The sequence below is a fragment of the Pleurodeles waltl genome, chromosome 7 (assembly GCF_031143425.1).
Source record: "Pleurodeles waltl isolate 20211129_DDA chromosome 7, aPleWal1.hap1.20221129, whole genome shotgun sequence".
Classification (NCBI taxonomy): domain Eukaryota; kingdom Metazoa; phylum Chordata; class Amphibia; order Caudata; family Salamandridae; genus Pleurodeles; species Pleurodeles waltl.
The window spans coordinates 2944421-2964511 of NC_090446.1; the positions used below are offsets into that span (position 1 = coordinate 2944421).

The 20091-nt window shown below is 49.6% G+C and overlaps 1 protein-coding gene across 2 annotated transcripts in view; it reads right to left on the minus strand.

Moving 5' to 3' along the window:
- Positions 1-20091, minus strand: part of LOC138303497 (zinc finger protein 485-like) — a 48941-nt gene that overhangs the window by 11524 nt on the left and 17326 nt on the right. Inside the window, exon 5 of one of the 2 annotated variants that reach the window (XM_069242676.1) lies at positions 8845-8949. The exons of the other annotated variant lie outside the window; for it this stretch is intronic. Within the exon in view, the coding sequence (XP_069098777.1) occupies positions 8845-8949 (105 nt within the window). The remainder of the gene's footprint in view (positions 1-8844; positions 8950-20091) is intronic. 2 annotated transcript variants of the gene reach the window in all.

Here is a 20091-nt window from a genome sequence, read left to right on the forward strand (position 1 = left end):
TTGCAGGTTGCAGCGCATTAACCAAGGCTTCCAAGGGTTTTATTGGGTGGCTCACATCAGTATGCCAGGGTGGTCTCCTGAGAGGTTGGGGTGTGAACACCTTGGGGGGTAGGCTGCCCACCGATCTCAACAAGTGTGGCCCGCACAGAGTTCATCACGGTGCAGGGTGACAGCAGGCTTACGGATAGGCGGCCTGGTCTGGGCAGACCACAATCTCACTGTTCTTGCAAGTAAAGAGAACGTATGCTTTGGTGCCGCAGCGAGTCTGGTATGGAGGTAGGAGCAGCGTCAGGATTGTAAAGCCAGAATTTGGGTCTCGAGGAAGCATGTGTCGTGCTGATCCTTTGAGGCCTGTCCTGATGAATCAGCAAGCTCGAGGCACCTGTGGGTGCACTGAAAAAAAGTTGGGGAGCCTGGAGGTGGGGAGGTTGGGGGGGGGGGGGGGCTCAGCATTTTATTTTTGCTTAAAGGGAGCCCTGATATGTTCTGCAGGATCAATAAAAAAAATACAAACCTCCAGTCCTTGAAGTAGGGAGGACAGAGGCTTCCTGTTTGGAACTGGTCAGCACCAAGAAAGCTATAGTAAAGCTGATGCAGGAAGGCAACTCTCTGGGTAGTCACCCTGCTGCTGTGGCATGGTGAAGGTTTGTAGCCTTAAAGCACACTCTGCTTTAACGTGAGCAAGCCGTCTGGCCACCAGGCCCTGCAAGATGTTATAACCTGGGGTTATGGCTTCTTCCTGTCCTCGCTCTGCTCAGCCTAGGCTCTGAGGCCTTGGGGTGTTGGGATGCCACTGGCTGCTTCCACTGAAGTCACATGTAAGAGTTTGGAGATGAATGCAAGGATGAAGGGCTGGGAAGGATTTCAGGGATAAGTGAAGCATGTTGTATCCCCTGGTGCTGTGCTCAGTAGGGGGTGAAGTGTCTGCCTCTTCCTGTTTACAGATGAGGATGACTGAGGAATCCAAACCCCCTGTGGGGCAGAAGGGGTTGTATGAGTTCCCAGGACAGGTGTGCAGCCAAGAGTGATCTCTTATTTCCCATATCGTGTATTCCACAGAGGGAAATGTGCAAGTTCTAGGGTCCAGGGTACACTATAGAGAGATGTATGAAGCTACCTGGTCCTTTGTCACAGGAGATATTTTTCAGTTTCCTGGTCCTGTCCATAGCAGTGGGCGATGAGTAAGGTCCCTAGTCCTATGTGCTGCTGCGAGGGATGTGTAAGGTCCCTGGTCCTGAGTTCAGTAGAGGGTGATGCGTAAGGTCCCTGGTGCTGGGTTCAGTAGAGGGTGATGTGTAAGATCCCTGGTGCTGAGTTCAGTAGAGGGTGATGTGTACTTTCCCTGGTCCTGGGTTCAGTAGAGGGTGATGTGTAAGGTCCCTGGTCCTGAGTTCAGTAGAGGGTGATGGGTAAGGTCCCTGGTCCTGAGTTCAGTAGAGGGTGATGGGTAAGGTCCCTGGTCCTGAGTTCAGTAGAGGGTGATGGGTAAGGTCCCTGGTCCTGAGTTCAGCAGAGGGTGATGGGTATGGTCCCTGGTCCTGAGTTCAGTAGAGGGTGATGTGTACGTTCCCTGGTCCTGAGTTCAGTAGAGGGTGATGTGTACGTTCCCTGGTCCTGAGTTCAGTAGAGGGTGATGTGTAAGGTCCCTGGACATGAGTTCAGTAGAGGGTGATGTGTAAGTTCCCTGGTCCTGGGTTCAGTAGAGGGTGATGTGTAAGTTCCCTGGTCCTGAGTTCAGTAGAGGGTGATGTGTAAGGTCCCTGGTCCAGAGTTCAGTAGAGGTGATGTGTAAGGTCCCTGGTCCTGAGTTCAGTAGAGGGTGATGTGTAAGGTCCCTGGTCCTGAGTTCAGTAGAGGGTGATGGGTAAGGTCCCTGGTCCAGAGTTCAGTAGAGGGTGATGTGTAAGTTCCCTGGTCCTGGGTTCAGTAGAGGGTGATGTGTAAGTTCCCTGGTCCTGAGTTCAGTAGAGGGTGATGTGTAAGGTCCCTGGTCCGGAGTTCAGTAGAGGGTGATGTGTACGTTCCCTGGTCCTGAGTTCAGTAGAGGGTGATGTGTACGTTCCCTGGTCCTGAGTTCAGTAGAGGGTGATGGTTAAGGTCCCTGGTCCTGAGTTCAGTAGAGGGTGATGTGTACGTACCCTGGTCCTGAGTTCAGTAGAGGGTGATGTGTAAGGTCCCTTATCCGGAGTTCAGTAGAGGGTGATGTGTACGTTCCCTGGTCCTGAGTTCAGTAGAGGGTGATGTGTACGTTCCCTGGTCCTGAGTTCAGTAGAGGGTGATGGTTAAGGGCTCTGGTCCTGGGTTCAGTAGAGGGTGATGTGTACGTACCCTGGTCCTGAGTTCAGTAGAGGGTGATGTGTAAGGTCCCTGGTCCAGAGTTCAGTAGAGGTGATGGGTAAGGTCCCTGGTCCTGAGTTCAGTAGAGGGTGATGGGTAAGGTCCCTGGTCCAGAGTTCAGTAGAGGGTGATGTGTAAGTTCCCTGGTCCTGGGTTCAGTAGAGGGTGATGTGTAAGTTCCCTGGTCCTGAGTTCAGTAGAGGGTGATGTGTAAGGTCCCTGGTCCGGAGTTCAGTAGAGGGTGATGTGTACGTTCCCTGGTCCTGAGTTCAGTAGAGGGTGATGTGTACGTTCCCTGGTCCTGAGTTCAGTAGAGGGTGATGTGTACGTACCCTGGTCCTGGGTTCAGTAGAGGGTGATGTGTACGTCCCCTGGTCCTGGGTTCAGTAGAGGGTGATGTGTACGTTCCTTGGTCCTGAGTTCGGTAGAGGGTGATGTGTAAGTTCCCTGGTCCTGAGTTCAGTAGAGGGTGATGTGTAGGTTCCCTGATCCTGAGTTCGGTAGAGGGTGATGTGTAAGGTCCCTGGTCCTGGGTTCAGTAGAGGGTGCTGGATGAAACTGATCCCAGGCAGCTCACTGTCAGATGAGACCGATCCCAGGCAGAGCACTGTGAGATGAGACCGATCCCAGGCAGCGCACTGTCAGGTGGGACCGATCCCAGGCAGCACATTGTTAGATGAGACCGATCCCAGGCAGCGCACTGTCAGATGAGACCGATCCCAGGAAGCACTTTGTTAAAGGAGACCGATCCCAGGAAGCACACGGTTAGATGAGACCGATCCCAGGAAGCACACTGTTAGATGAGACCGATCCCAGGAAGCACACTGTTAGATGAGACCGATCCCAGGCAGCGCACTGTCAGATGAGACCGATCCCAGGCAGCGCACTGTCAGTTGAGACCGATCCAAGGAAGCACATTGTTAGATGAGACCGATCCCAGGCAGCACACTGTCCGATGAGACTGATCCCAGGCAGCGCACTGTCAGATGAGACCGATCCCAGGCAGCGCACTGTCAGATGAGACCGATCCAAGGCAGCGCACTGTCAGATGAGACCGATCCCAGGAAGCACACTGTCAGATGAGACCGATCCCAGGCAGCGCACTGTCAGATGAGACCTATCCCAGGCAGCGCACTGTCAGATGAGACCTATCCCAGGCAGCGCACTGTCAGATGAGACCGATCCCAGGCTGCGCACTGTCAGATGAGACCGATCCCAGGCGGCGCACTGTCAGATGAGACCGATCCCACGCGGCGCACTGTCAGATGAGACCGATCCCAGGCGGCGCACTGTCAGATGAGAGCAATCCCAGGTGGCGCACTGTCAGATGAGAGCAATCCCAGGCGGCGCACTGTCAGATGAGACCGATCCCAGGCGGCGCACTGTCAGATGAGACCGATCCCAGGCGGCGCACTGTGAGATGAGACCGATCCCAGGCAGCGCACTGTCAGATGAGACCGATCCCAGGCGGCGCACTGTGAGATGAGACCGATCCCAGGCAGCGCACTGTCAGATGAGACCGATCCCAGGCGGCGCACTGTCCGATGAGAGCAATCCCAGGCGGCGCACTGTCCGATGAGAGCAATCCCAGGCGGCGCACTGTCAGATGAGACCGATCCCAGGCAGCGCGCTGTGAGATGAGACCAATCCCAGGCAGCACACTGTGAGATGAGACCGATCCCAGGCAGCGCACTGTCAGATGAGAGCAATCCCAGGCAGCGCACTGTCAGATGAGAGCAATCCCAGGCGGCGCACTGTCAGATGAGAGCAGTACCAGGCAGCGCACTGTCAGATGAGAGCAGTACCAGGCAGCGCACTGTCAGATGACACAGGTGCAGAATGAGGCTAGTTGTGATTTCATCAGTGAAATGATTGCTTCTTGTTATAATGCTTTTTGAAATACTTTTAAAAATGTTGTTATATAAAATATATTTGATAATTACTGTTTGTGCTGCAATCAGAACTGGCGGATTTCAATCATTTAGTAAATTTGAACCAGAATCATAACTCCGTTTTTAACTGTGTTTTTTTTTTTAATTATATACGAATAAACTATATATCACAATTTCAAAGACTAGAGCAAAGGCACTGCATGTGTAAACTTGTGCAACACTGTAAGGAAATGGCTCCCCTGTTGCAGTTACCCCCCACTTTTTGCCTGATACTGATGCTGACTTGACTGAGAAGTGTGCTGGGACCCTGCTAACCAGGCCCCAGCACCAGTGTTCTTTCACCTAAAATGTACCATTGTTTCCACAATTGGCACACCCCTGGCACACAGATAAGTCCCTTGTAAAAGGTACCAGTGGTACCAAGGGCCCTGTGAGCAGGGAAGGTCCCTAAGGGCTGCAGCATATGTTGTGCCACCCTAAGAGACCCCTCACCTAACACATGCACACTGCCATTGCAGATTGTGTGTGTTGGTGGGGAGAAAAAGGCAAAGTCGACATGGCATCCCCCTCAGGATGCCATGCACACAAAATACTGCCTGTGGCATAGGTAAGTCACCCCTTTAGCAGGCCTTACAGCTCTAAGGCAGAGTGCACTATACCACAGATGAGGGCATAGCTGCATGAGCACTATGCCCCTACAGTGTCTAAGCAAAACCTTTGACATTGTAAGTACAGTTGTGGCCATATTAAGTATATGGTCTGGGAGTTTGTCAAAAACGAACTCCACAGCTCCATAATGGCTACACTGAATACTGGGAAGTTTGGTATCAAACTTCTCAGAATAATAAACCCACACTGATGCCAGTGTTGGATTTATTAAAAAATTCATACAGAGGGCATCTTAGAGATGCCCCCTGTATTTTACCCAATTGTTCAGTGCAGGACTGACTGGTCTGTGCCAGCCTGCTGCTGAAAGACGAGTTTCTGACCCCATGCGGTGAGAGCCTCTGTGCTCTCTGAGGACAGAAACAAAAGCCTGCTCTGGGTGGAGGTGCTTCACACCTCCCCCTGCAGGAACTGTAACACCTAGCAGTGAGCCTCAAAGGCTCAGGCTTCGTGTTACAATGCCCCAGGGCACTCTAGCTAGTGGAGATGCCCGCCCCCTGGACACAGCCCCCACTTTTGGCGGCAAGTCCAGGGGAGATAATGAGAAAAACAAGGAGGAGTCACCCACCAGTCAGGACAGCCCCTAAGGTGTCCTGAGCTGAGGTGACCCCTGCCTTTAGAAATCCTCCATCTTGATTTTGGAGGATTCCCCCAATAGGAATAGGGATGTGTCCCCCTCCCCTCAGGGAGGAGGCACAAAGAGGGTGTAGCCACCCTCAAGGACAGTAGCCATAGGCTACTGCCCTCCCAGACCTAAACACACCCCTAAATTCAGTATTTAGGGGCTCCCCAGAACCTAGGAAACTAGATTCCTGCAACCTGAAGACAAAGAAGGACTGCTGACCTGAAGCCCTGCGGAGAAGACGGAGACACCAACTGCTTTGGCCCCAGCCCTACAGTCCTTTCTCCCCACTTCGAGAAAAACTGCAACAGTGAGGCGTCCCCCAGGGTCCAGAGACCTCTGAAGCCTCAGAGGACTACCCTGCATCTAAAAGGACCAAGAAACTCCAGAGGACAGCGGCCCTGTTCCACAAAGACTGCAACTTTGCAACAAAGAAGCAACTTTTAAAGGACTGCACGTTTCGCGCCGGAAGCGGGAGACTTTCCACTCTGCACCCGACACCCCCCCGGCTCGACCTGCGGAAAACTAACTCTACAGGGAGGACTCCCCGGCGACTGCGAGCCTGTGAGTAGCCAGAGTTGACCCCCCTGAACCCCCACAGCGACGCCTGCAGAGGGAATCCAGAGACTCCCCCTGACCGCGACTGCCTGCTTCAAGGAACCCGACGCCTGGAAAACACACTGCACCCGCAGCCCCCAGGACCTGAAGGAACCGAGCTCCAGTGCAGGAGCGACACCCAGGTGGCCCTCTTCCGAGCCCAGGTGGTGGCTACCCCGAGGAGCCCCCCCCCCCCGCATCGTTGAAGAGACCCCCGGGTCTCCCCATTGAATCCTATTACAAACCCGACACCTGTTTGCACTCTGCACCCGCCCGCCCCTGTGCCGCTGAGGGTGTACTTTCTGTGCCTGCTTGTGTCCCCCCCCGGTGCCCTACAAAACCCCCCTGGTCTGCCCTCCGAAGTCGCGGGTACTTACCTGCTGGCCGACTGGAACCGGGGCACCCCTATTTCCATTGAAGCCTATGTATTTTGGGCACCACTTTGACCTCTGCACCTGACCAGCCCTGAGCTGCTGGTGTGGTAACTTTGGGGTTGCCTTGAACCCCCAACGGTGGGCTACCTTGGTCCCAACTTTGAACCCTGTAAGTGTTGTACTTACCTGTGAACCTAACAAATACTTACCTCCCCCAGGAACTGTTGAATTTTGCAGTGTCCAATTTTAAAATAGCTTATTGACATTTTTGCCAAAACTGTACATGCTATTGTGATGATTCAAAGTTCCTAAGATACCCGAGTGAAATACCTTTCATTTAAAGTATTGTTTGTAAATCTTGAACCTGTGGTTCTTAAAAATAAACTAAGAAAAGATATTTTTCGATATAAAAACCTATTGGCCTGGAATTGTCTTTGAGTGTGTGTTCCTCATTTATTGCCTGTGTGGATACAACAAATGCAAACACTACCCTCTGATAAGCCTACTGCTCGACCACACTACCACAAAATAGAGCATTAGAATGATCTCTTTTTGCCACTATCTTACCTCTAAGGGGAACCCTTGGACTCTGTGCACACTATTTCTTACTTTGAAATAGTATATACAGAGCCAACTTCCTACAATCACCATACAAACCGTCCAACGAGAGAGCGCGCCCAGAATTCACCACACGTAGTCATCCAACTTCTTGAGCCCTACAACCATCCAACCAAACGCTCCCTTCGTAGTCTGACCATTACACATACATGTCAAGCATCACCGTAGGCTCCTGACTCCTTCCCGTCATCCTTGCACCTGATTGCCCCCCTGCACACTTCTGGAGAACCATGAACTCTCTTCCAACCACTCAAGCTTCTGCTCCAACTCCCTGGCAGGGCTTGTATCTAGACAACGTGCCATATGACACCTTCTCATCGCTCAAAGCGAACCTATAGAACAGCTTCTCGACTCGCCATGGCCATGAAAATGTACACTCTTGTTTCATCCCTTTACCATCCATCCCAACCCCAGTACATGGTCCACCACCTCACACCACGTTCATCTTACTTGCTGTTAGACCATATCATTCTATCTGACACCCTCACACAGCCTGACATACGCTGCGGCCTAGGGTCTATGAGAGACTATCATGTAACCCTCCTCTTAATAAGACCATCCAGAAATCTAGAGCAACTGGTTCAGCGACCACTCTCAACGCCACCTCCACAAACACATTTCACTCCTCCATGTTCCTCTACTTTTGGGTCCATCACATCTGGCTTTAGTCCTTTGCAACTTTGCAGAATGGAGGCAAGCCAGGCCATGTACGAGCTGAGACGCACAAGCTCACTGGAGGCTGCAGGCCCCGGGATGAACATGTACCAGGAGCCAGTGGAGCAGCGGTGCAGACTTGCTCTGGTGGTCCCACACTTCATTGTTACTGAGGGCTGCTAAGCTAAGGTCAGAGCCTGTCCCTTCAAGGCAGTAAGCCACCAACTTCCGTCCACTCCTGCATGGCTAAACTGATCTTCCATAGATTAACTGGTTCCTTCAGCTTACCCCACAATCTGCAAACCACCCAAGTTCCCCTTGAAATGACTAGTGCTGACCTCCAGGGCTCTGTTCAGCTTGTAATGTCTGGTTACCAAGCAGGACAGAAACAGTGAAGCCCACCAGCTCTTGAGGACTGGGTGCTTCTACTACAGCGTGAGCTCTACCACGGCCAGGGAAGGTTCAGCTTGTAATGTCTGGTTACCAAGCAGGACACAAACAGTGAAGTCCACCAGCTCTTGAGGGCTGGGTGCTTCTACTACAGCGTGAGCTCTACCACGGCCAGGGAAGGTTCAGCTTGTCTGGTTACCAAGCAGGACACAAACAGTGAAGTCCCCCAGCTCTTGAGGGCTGTGTGCTTCTACTACAGCGTGAGCTCTACCACGGCCAGGGAAGGTTCAGCTTGTAATGTCTGGTTACCAAGCAGGACACAAACAGTGAAGTCCACCAGCTCTTGAGGGCTGGGTGCTTCTACTACAGCGTGAGCTCTACCACGGCCAGGGACGGTTCATAACCACAGACTCCTAGGATGACACCAAATATGGAATATAGAATACAATGAATTACCCACCTTTAACCTCCCCCAGATGGACCATTCAATGCACTCCAATGCAACATGCAAATTAAGATGATTTGTAAGAAACACCCAACGCAGCAACGCCTGGTCAGACGAGGTAAGAAACAGGGGCTTTACCGTGTGCGGGCATCTGCAGCCACCCACCTGCACCCAGGCAGAGCACCCCTTCAAAGAATGGGTCAGCTACATTCACTTAAATATCTAACCTGGGAGGCACAATGTACTCACGTGCAGATGTGATTTCCTTTATCTCGGGGTGGAGGGTGTCCGCGGAGTGTGACTCCCCCTCTCTTTTAATGTTCAGTGAAGCATCTGGTGTAACATATGCTGGTCCTGTCATAAAGGAAAAGAGACATAAATGTACGTTTGCCAAAATGTTTCAGCATTTTGTTATTCCCTAAATAAACTTATTTCAGAAATGCTTTATTTCTTTCAAATAGTATTCCGCTCATAAACGTTGGGAGGATCCTACAAGAGTGTAGACCAGTGGTTCCCAACCTTTTGACTTCTGTGGACCCCCACTTTAACATTACTGGAACCCGGGGACCCCCACTGAATCATTATTGGAATCCGGAGACCCCCAGACTGAATCATTACTGAAAGCCGGGGACCTAATCTGTTATTATTGTTTAATTTTGTAAGCAGTCGCGGACCCCCTGAGGAGGCTCTGCAGACCCTGGGGTACCTGGGCCACTTGTTGGGGACCACTGGTAGAGAACCATGCCATTGTATGGGCAGTGAGCAGCAGCACAGGCGAGTACCAGCTGGGCTCCTGCAAGGGCTCGTCGGTCCTCAGGTAATCTGTGGTTACTGGGCAGTACACTGACCTCCCCTACCTGCGGTGTGACATCGCTCAGACACTGCTACACTCCTACTGGAAGATCAAACGACTCCAGTTGTACACTGTATTCTCCAGGGACGGCGAATGGAGGAGGGTCACTCCAGGACACAGAGGGTCTGCAATCTGAACAATGGGGGCCTATTCGGGAAAAGGCAGCCCCCCAAGTGTACTCCTACATGCAGCTGCAGATTAGCTGCTTTTCAGAACTCACCAACATCCTAGAAACACACATGGAAAGCTGTGTTGCGTGCATGTTGTCCATACACATTGCTGGGAAGGACACGTGAGACTCCCAACAGGATCCTGGTCCTGCTGTGTGGAGCTGCTCATAGCGAAGAGCTCCTCACGGAGAGATCAGAATCCGCGATTCTAATGCACACTTCTCTTTCAGTACGAGAAAAATATTTTTTTATTGGAGAAAGCTCTTCCTCTACATCCCCAGCAAATCTGGGTTGATCTGATCCCCTTACCACCCACCATCCCTTTCCTGGAGTAACTCGACAACTTTTCCAGGGTAGAAAAGGGAAGAGGAGGTTTCGAATTCCCACAAACGGCCATTTTTGTGGGTCCTCATGAGCAGCCAGGCCTGGAGGGCCCACTTCCTACCTTTGGAGTGAGATTTGAGTGACAGTGAGTGGAGATATCACACACGTAACAGGGACCGCATGTCAGGAACCACACTGTAAACTCCTGATGAACGTAAAAAAGTTACATTCAGTTGTAAGATTACATTCACAAACACATTTACCTATACATAGCAAATAGGGGCCAATACATTCAAGGGGCCTCGCTGTGATGAACTTGCAAAGTGTGATAGGCGCAGTGACAGGGGTTATTTGGTTCATAAACATGATAATTAATGTAGGAAAACCACAGTCCCTATTAGGTTTCCCAGGACGCTGGTTGCTCAATCAAGCCAGCACCTCTGTGCGAAAATCCAGCTGATAATGATAAATAACCAGCAAACTTATAAATATTATGGCCATCCCACTACCTTGGTTTCTTTAATACAACATTCAATCTCCAAGAGGCAGTGATATTCAATCATCCACATGTCAAACACAAGTGGCATGCACCATCCCTTTCCTGGAGTAACTCAACAACTTTTCCAGGGTAGAAAAGGGAAGAGGAGGTTGCGAATGCCCACAAACGGCCATTTTTGTGGGTCTTCATGAGCAGCGAGGCGCAAAAGTCTACCTACATCTGGCCCTCAATTTCCAAGAGGCGGTGATATTCAATCATCCATATGTCGAACACAAGTGGCATGCAATGTTCGTTTAGTGGTAAAATACTCAGCGCCTGATTCACAAAGGTAAGTTACACTTCTGAGTAAGTTTACACTTTGTAGTAAGTTTACTACTTTCGATAGTCTACAAAAGAGTAAATTCGAAGTCTCCACCCTCAGAGTAAGGCAATAAGCTTTATTCTTGTGAGGGTGGGTAACGTCTCTGTCTAAAGCCCTAAGTGAACCTCCCAAACAACCCTTATTTTCCCTAATCTCACCCACTTCCATGCCCCTCCCACACGTACGAGTAAAATCTATACTTACATGTGCAGAGACTCTGCAGTTGGAGTAGAGAACTCCGCGCATACAAATATAGGCGAAACGTACATTTTGTAGTACGTTTTTAAAGAACATTTTATAGTTCAACAAAACATACTCCAATGCGCAGTTTGATAATCAGCACCCCACACTATTTCAAACTTTGTCAAGGGTCATGGGTTGGATCTTTTTCTTACAGCAATGCAGCTTAAAGACTCAGCCAATCCGATGTCACCAGGCTACAAAACACTTCATTGTAACTGGCTTAGGAAGTTTTGATGACACTGCTTTTGAAACTTTTTAGAACCACAAACCATTTTTTTTTAGAACGACAAACTTTTGCGACACACCTAACTTTAATGGATATGAGTTGGGCGATTTTTGAACGGAACTGTGGGAGTACAGTCTGAATGTGGTCTTTTACGGACAACGTATTTTTCATAGAAACGGCCACTAATTTGCAAAGAAATGCAGTTTTACTGATAAGCCTTTACTGCACACAAATGATGTGTGGAAATCGGGTCTCAGTGAATATTTAGCATTTGTGCATCACCAAAAAAGGCGTCTTGATTTGTTTTGATCCTATTCAAATATTTCCTTGTATCACACATCAAAATTACATTACAAAAAAATGTATATTTAATTTTTGCTTTCCTAACTCCTGAATGTGTACAGTTAATTTCCAGGTGTTTACATTTCGTGGTGTGCTGCTACCAAAAATGCCATCCTGCAGCCTCTCACTCCACACTCTGTAGCGCAGAATGGCTGCCACGTAATTCACTTCAATTTTATTTCTCCGACTGTAAAGTGACAGGGGTTTGTAAACACCAATCCCCAAGCTAAAAAAGCAGCAATCTGTCAGAAGAAAGCAAAGCCTGACATCTTTCAGAAGAAAGCAAAGCCTGACATCTTTCAGAAGAAAGCAAAGCCTGACATCTGTCAGAAGAAAGCAAAGCCGGACATCTGTCAGAAGAAAGCAAAGCCGGACATCTGTCAGAAGAAAGCAAAGCCTGACATCTGTCAGAAGAAAGCAAAGCCTGACATCTGTCAGAAGAAAGCAAAGCCTGGCATCTGTCAGAAGAAAGCAAAGCCTGACATCTGTCAGAAGAAAGCAAAGCCTGACATCGGTCAGAAGAAAGCAAAGCCGGACATCGGTCAGAAGAAAGCAAAGCCGGACATCGGTCAGAAGAAAGCCGGACATCTGTCAGAAGAAAGCAAAGCCTGACATCGGTCAGAAGAAAGCAAAGCCGGACATCGGTCAGAAGAAAGCAAAGCCGGACATCTGTCAGAAGAAAGCCTGGCATCTGTCAGAAGAAAGCCTGGCATCTGTCAGAAGAAAGCCTGGCATCTGTCAGAAGAAAGCAAAGCCTGACATCGGTCAGAAGAAAGCAAAGCCTGACATCGGTCAGAAGAAAGCAAAGCCGGACATCTGTCAGAAGAAAGCAAAGCCGGACATCTGTCAGAAGAAAGCAAAGCCTGACATCTGTCAGAAGAAAGCCTGGCATCTGTCAGAAGAAAGCCGGACATCTGTCAGAAGAAAGCAAAGCCGGACATCTGTCAGAAGAAAGCAAAGCCGGACATCTGTCAGAAGAAAGCCTGGCATCTGTCAGGAGAAAGCCGGACATCTGTCAGAAGAAAGCAAAGCCTGACATCTGTCAGAAGAAAGCAAAGCCTGACATCTGTCAGAAGAAAGCCTGGCATCTGTCAGAAGAAAGCCGGACATCTGTCAGAAGAAAGCCGGACATCTGTCAGAAGAAAGCAAAGCCGGACATCTGTCAGAAGAAAGCAAAGCCTGACATCTGTCAGAAGAAAGCCTGGCATCTGTCAGAAGAAAGCCTGGCATCTGTCAGAAGAAAGCCTGGCATCTGTCAGAAGAAAGCCGGACATCTGTCAGAAGAAAGCCGGACATCTGTCAGAAGAAAGCAAAGCCGGACATCTGTCAGAAGAAAGCAAAGCCTGACATCTGTCAGAAGAAAGCCTGACATCTGTCAGAAGAAAGCCGGACATCTGTCAGAAGAAAGCCGGACATCTGTCAGAAGAAAGCCGGACATCTGTCAGAAGAAAGCCGGACATCTGTCAGAAGAAAGCAAAGCCTGACATCTGTCAGAAGAAAGCAAAGCCTGACATCTGTCAGAAGAAAGCCTGGCATCTGTCAGAAGAAAGCCTGGCATCTGTCAGGAGAAAGCCGGACATCTGTCAGAAGAAAGCCGGACATCTGTCAGAAGAAAGCCGGACATCTGTCAGAAGAAAGCAAAGCCTGGCATCTGTCAGAAGAAAGCCTGGCATCTGTCAGGAGAAAGCCGGACATCTGTCAGAAGAAAGCAAAGCCGGACATCTGTCAGAAGAAAGCAAAGCCTGACATCTGTCAGAAGAAAGCAAAGCCTGACATCTGTCAGAAGAAAGCAAAGCCTGACATCTGTCAGAAGAAAGCCTGGCATCTGCCAGAAGAAAGCCTGGCATCTGTCAGAAGAAAGCCTGGCATCTGTCAGAAGAAAGCCTGGCATCTGTCAGGAGAAAGCCGGACATCTGTCAGGAGAAAGCAAAGCCTGACATCTGTCAGAAGAAAGCAAAGCCTGACATCTGTCAGAAGAAAGCCTGGCATCTGTCAGAAGAAAGCCGGACATCTGTCAGAAGAAAGCAAAGCCGGACATCTGTCAGAAGAAAGCAAAGCCGGACATCTGTCAGGAGAAAGCCGGACATCTGTCAGAAGAAAGCAAAGCCTGACATCTGTCAGAAGAAAGCAAAGCCTGACATCTGTCAGAAGAAAGCAAAGCCTGACATCTGTCAGAAGAAAGCCTGGCATCTGTCAGAAGAAAGCAAAGCCTGACATCGGTCAGAAGAAAGCAAAGCCTGACATCGGTCAGAAGAAAGCAAAGCCTGACATCGGTCAGAAGAAAGCAAAGCCTGACATCGGTCAGAAGAAAGCAAAGCCTGACATCGGTCAGAAGAAAGCAAAGCCTGACATCGGTCAGAAGAAAGCCGGACATCTGTCAGAAGAAAGCAAAGCCGGACATCTGTCAGAAGAAAGCAAAGCCTGACATCTGTCAGAAGAAAGCAAAGCCTGACATCTGTCAGAAGAAAGCAAAGCCTGACATCTGTCAGAAGAAAGCAAAGCCTGACATCGGTCAGAAGAAAGCAAAGCCTGACATCGGTCAGAAGAAAGCAAAGCCTGACATCGGTCAGAAGAAAGCAAAGCCTGACATCGGTCAGAAGAAAGCAAAGCCTGACATCGGTCAGAAGAAAGCAAAGCCTGACATCGGTCAGAAGAAAGCCGGACATCTGTCAGAAGAAAGCAAAGCCGGACATCTGTCAGAAGAAAGCAAAGCCGGACATCTGTCAGAAGAAAGCAAAGCCGGACATCTGTCAGAAGAAAGCCTGGCATCTGTCAGAAGAAAGCAAAGCCGGACATCTGTCAGAAGAAAGCCTGGCATCTGTCAGGAGAAAGCCTGGCATCTGTCAGGAGAAAGCCGGACATCTGTCAGGAGAAAGCCGGACATCTGTCAGGAGAAAGCCGGACATCTGTCAGGAGAAAGCCGGACATCTGTCAGGAGAAAGCCGGACATCTGTCAGGAGAAAGCCGGACATCTGTCAGGAGAAAGCCGGACATCTGTCAGGAGAAAGCCGGACATCTGTCAGGAGAAAGCCGGACATCTGTCAGGAGAAAGCCGGACATCTGTCAGAAGAAAGCAAAGCCGGACATCTGTCAGAAGAAAGCAAAGCCTGACATCTGTCAGAAGAAAGCAAAGCCTGACATCTGTCAGAAGAAAGCCTGGCATCTGTCAGAAGAAAGCCGGACATCTGTCAGAAGAAAGCAAAGCCGGACATCTGTCAGAAGAAAGCCTGGCATCTGTCAGAAGAAAGCCTGGCATCTGTCAGGAGAAAGCCTGGCATCTGTCAGGAGAAAGCCTGGCATCTGTCAGGAGAAAGCCTGGCATCTGTCAGGAGAAAGCCGGACATCTGTCAGGAGAAAGCCGGACATCTGTCAGGAGAAAGCCGGACATCTGTCAGGAGAAAGCCGGACATCTGTCAGGAGAAAGCCGGACATCTGTCAGGAGAAAGCCGGACATCTGTCAGGAGAAAGCCAGACATCTGTCAGGAGAAAGCCAGACATCTGTCAGGAGAAAGCCGGACATCTGTCAGAAGAAAGCAAAGCCGGACATCTGTCAGAAGAAAGCAAAGCCGGACATCTGTCAGAAGAAAGCCTGGCATCTGTCAGGAGAAAGCCTGGCATCTGTCAGGAGAAAGCCGGACATCTGTCAGGAGAAAGCCGGACATCTGTCAGGAGAAAGCCGGACATCTGTCAGGAGAAAGCCGGACATCTGTCAGGAGAAAGCCGGACATCTGTCAGGAGAAAGCCGGACATCTGTCAGAAGAAAGCAAAGCCGGACATCTGTCAGAAGAAAGCACAGCCGGACATCTGTCAGAAGAAAGCCTGGCATCTGTCAGAAAATAGCCTGGCATCTGTCAGAAGAAAGCCTGGCATCTGTCAGAAGAAAGCAAAGCCGGACATCTGTCAGAAGAAAGCTGGACATCTGTCAGAAGAAAGCAAAGCCTAATATCTGTCAGAAGAAAGCAAAGCCTGACATCTGTCAGAAGAAAGCAAAGCCTGACATCTGTCAGAAGAAAGCCTGGCATCTGTCAGAAGAAAGCCGGACATCTGTCAGAAGAAAGCAAAGCCGGACATCTGTCAGAAGAAAGCCTGGCATCTGTCAGAAGAAAGCCTGGCATCTGTCAGGAGAAAGCCTGGCATCTGTCAGGAGAAAGCCTGGCATCTGTCAGGAGAAAGCCTGGCATCTGTCAGGAGAAAGCCTGGCATCTGTCAGGAGAAAGCCGGACATCTGTCAGGAGAAAGCCGGACATCTGTCAGGAGAAAGCCGGACATCTGTCAGGAGAAAGCCGGACATCTGTCAGGAGAAAGCCGGACATCTGTCAGGAGAAAGCCGGACATCTGTCAGGAGAAAGCCAGACATCTGTCAGGAGAAAGCCAGACATCTGTCAGGAGAAAGCCGGACATCTGTCAGAAGAAAGCAAAGCCAGACATCTGTCAGAAGAAAGCAAAGCCGGACATCTGTCAGGAGAAAGCCTGGCATCTGTCAGGAGAAAGCCGGACATCTGTCAGGAGAAAGCCGGACATCTGTCAGGAGAAAGCCGGACATCTGTCAGGAGAAAGCCGGACATCTGTCAGGAGAAAGCCGGACATCTGTCAGGAGAAAGCCGGACATCTGTCAGAAGAAAGCAAAGCCGGACATCTGTCAGAAGAAAGCACAGCCGGACATCTGTCAGAAGAAAGCCTGGCATCTGTCAGAAGAAAGCCTGGCATCTGTCAGAAGAAAGCCTGGCATCTGTCAGAAGAAAGCCTGGCATCTGTCAGAAGAAAGCAAAGCCGGACATCTGTCAGAAGAAAGCTGGACATCTGTCAGAAGAAAGCAAAGCCTGACATCTGTCAGAAGAAAGCCGGACATCTGTCAGAAGAAAGCAAAGCCTGACTTCTGTCAGAAGAAAGCCTGGCATTTGTCAGAAGAAAGCTGGACATCTGTCACAAGAAAGCCAAGCCTGACATCTGTCACAAGAAAGCCTGGCATTTGTCAGAAGAAAGCCTGGCATCTGTCAGAAGAAAGCCTGGCATCTGTCAGAAGAAAGCCTGGCATCTGTCAGAAGAAAGCCTGGCATCTGTCAGAAGAAAACAAAGCCGGATATCTGTCAGAAGAAAGCAAAGCCGGATATCTGTCAGAAGAAAGCAAAGCCGGACATCTGTCAGAAGAAAGCCTGGCATATGTCAGAAGAAAGCAAAGCCGGATATCTGTCAGAAGAAAGCAAAGCCGGATATCTGTCAGAAGAAAGCCTGGCATATGTCAGAAGAAAGCAAAGCCGGACATCTGTCAGAAGAAAGCCAGACATCTGTCAGAAGAAAGCAAAGCCGGTCATCTGTCAGAAGAAAGTCGGACATCTGTCAGAAGAAAGCAAAGCCGGACATCTGTCAGAAGAAAGCCAGACATCTGTCAGAAGAAAGCAAAGCCGGTCATCTGTCAGAAGAAAGTCGGTCATCTGTCAGAAGAAAGTCGGACATCTGTCAGAAGAAAGCAAAGCCGGACATCTGTCAGAAGAAAGCAAAGCCTGGCATCTGTCAGAAGAAAGCAAAGCCTGACATCTGTCAGAAGAAAGCAAAGCCTGACATCTGTCAGAAGAAAGCAAAGCCTGACATCTGTCAGAAGAAAGCAAAGCCTGACATCTGTCAGAAGAAAGCAAAGCCGGACATCTGTCAGAAGAAAGCAAAGCCGGATATCTGTCAGAAGAAAGCAAAGCCGGACATCTGTCAGAAGAAAGCCTGGCATAAGTCAGAAGAAAGCAAAGCCGGACATCTGTCAGAAGAAAGCCAGACATCTGTCAGAAGAAAGCAAAGCCGGACATCTGTCAGAAGAAAGCCGGACATCTGTCAGAAGAAAGCAAAGCCTGACATCTGTCAGAAGAAAGCCTGGCATAAGTCAGAAGAAAGCAAAGCCGGACATCTGTCAGAAGAAAGCCGGACATCTGTCAGAAGAAAGCAAAGCCTGACATCTGTCAGAAGAAAGCAAAGCCTGACATCTGTCAGAAGAAAGCAAAGCCGGACATCTGTCAGAAGAAAGCCGGACATCTGTCTGAAGAAAGCCCGACATCTGTCTGAAGAAAGCCCGACATCTGTCTGAAGAAAGCCCGACATCTGTCTGAAGAAAGCCCGACATCTGTCTGAAGAAAGCCCGACATCTGTCTGAAGAAAGCCCGACATCTGTCTGAAGAAAGCCCGACATCTGTCTGAAGAAAGCCCGACATCTGTCTGAAGAAAGCCCGACATCTGTCTGAAGAAAGCCCGACATCTGTCTGAAGAAAGCCCGACATTTGACCCCTGTTTTTCCAACTGCAGAAAAATGTGACAAGATAAATACAGAAATTAAAGGCAAGTGTTTTTGTTGCTTGGACTTTCACAACCCACTCAAATAACATAAATTTAAAATCGGCTGGCGACCCACAGTTTAGGAAAGACCATGAAAGGGCTATATTTGAGATATGATTGCGTTTCCTTATGCTACAATCCTGTCGCTCTTTTTTTCTATGACAGCAAGTACGCCCTCTTCTGGCTTCCTGGTATATTGTCATCCAAGTAACCCTGTTCAATCTTGTCACTCAGTTACTGAGTTCTTATTTACATTAGTGCTGGTGTCACCCATGTTTCTTGCATTGGGTGGTTTAAAGCTCAGGATTGATTCCACCACCTCTGCAGCTGCACAGAATTTCTCCTCTTCATGCTTGGCGCAGGTCTCACGAAGCAGATATCCAAACCAACCCGCTCTGTGGTCGTATTCTTGACGACCTATTCACATGTGATGAATTTATCTCATATAGACATATACCAGTCACATGGTCAGACCACGCAGCACACTCACATGTCCATTCAATTTAACTAGCGTTGGTTGTTGATGTTCTACTGCCGACCGGCCTCCAGTTTCTAAGCGCTACTCAGCTGATAACATTCCTTTCGCAGCTGGTGTCTGAGGCATACATGATCATGTCAGGGAAATAGCATCATCTTTAATGCGTGGCCACGTCTCCTTTAGATGTGGCTGCTGCAACAGTCACTCCCACATTAAGGCTCCCTCTCTCTTCCCTTCGAGGGACTAGCCAACGTGAACTTGTAAGGCACTACAATGGAGGTGACGTAACGGTTACTCTCTGGAGGACATACAGTGAAGTACTCAACATCTACTGAGCACAACCTAGCTAAGCCTCTCACGTCTCTTCTTCCCTCGCTGGTTCTAGTAATATCACCTCTCAGGACGTCTTTGAGATAGTTCAGGGCTTCACCAGTGCGCACGGTGTGCCCTCTTCAAAAGTATTATGTGACCCTTGCCTGCTTTCTGATGGGACTAAATTCAATGCATGTATCAGTCCTTCATAAAAATGCACCAATGTCATCAGCTATCTTTGATTCAGCGCAATGTATTTTCGAATTCAATGATGTCACCTCTGACCTGACCGCACAAATGTTCTAGTCCAATGAATCAGGATCTCCAGATGTCCCATGTTCAGCCGAGATAGAATATATATATATATATTATATTAGCTCCTCCTTGCACTCTCAGTTTAATTCTTCGTTGAGGTCAGGATGCTTGCCCTCAGACTTGAAACATCCTGTGTTCACCCTCTAGTAATGCAGTCATCATTAGATCCTCCGACTCCGAGCAGCTGTGAAAGGTAGAGGTGGAAACCACCATTAGTCAGCTATCTGACCTTGTTTCTACATATCTTTATTTAATACTTTTCAAACATGCTCCAGCTCCACCTCAGCACTGAAGGCGCAGTCCAAGAAGAACCGCACCAGGTTCTAGAACTAGGTGTAGCCCCATTCTATTTGTCCTGTCCACCGGCTTCGATACAGTTTCTCAGCCTTTGCTGTTGAAAAGGGTGCTGACCACGCACGCAACCTAGGATTCATCTTGGACCCCTCACTATCCATGACCCAGCAAGTCAACGCCATTACCTCCTCCTGCTTCAACACCCTCTGCATGCTCCGAAAGATCTACAAGTAGATACCCACCGAAACCAGAAGAACAGTCACCCAGGCCCTCGTAAGCAGCAAACTGGAATACAACAATACCCTCTACGCAGGAACCAAGGCCAAACTCCAGGAGAGGATGCAACACATCCAGAACTCCTTCGCACGCCTCATCCTAGACATCCTCCGCCACTGCCACATCAGAGTCCACCTGAGAAATCTGCACTGCCTCCCAGTCAACAAGAGAATCACCTTCAAACTCCTCACCCACGCTCACAAAGCACTGCACAACACCGGACCAGAATACCTCAACAGACGACTCTCCTTCTACACCCCAACCCGGCATCTCCGCTCCGCTGATCTCGCAACCGCCCCACGCGTCCGCAGAACTACAACCGGCGGTAGATCATTCTCGCACCTCGCCGCCAAAACATGGAACACTCTTCCCACCCACCTGCGCCAGACCAAAGCCCTCCTTACCTTCAGGAAACTTCTCAAGACCTGGCTGTTCGAGCAGTAGCAGGACCATCAGCCCCCCTTTCTCCCCCCCCACCTAAGCGCCTT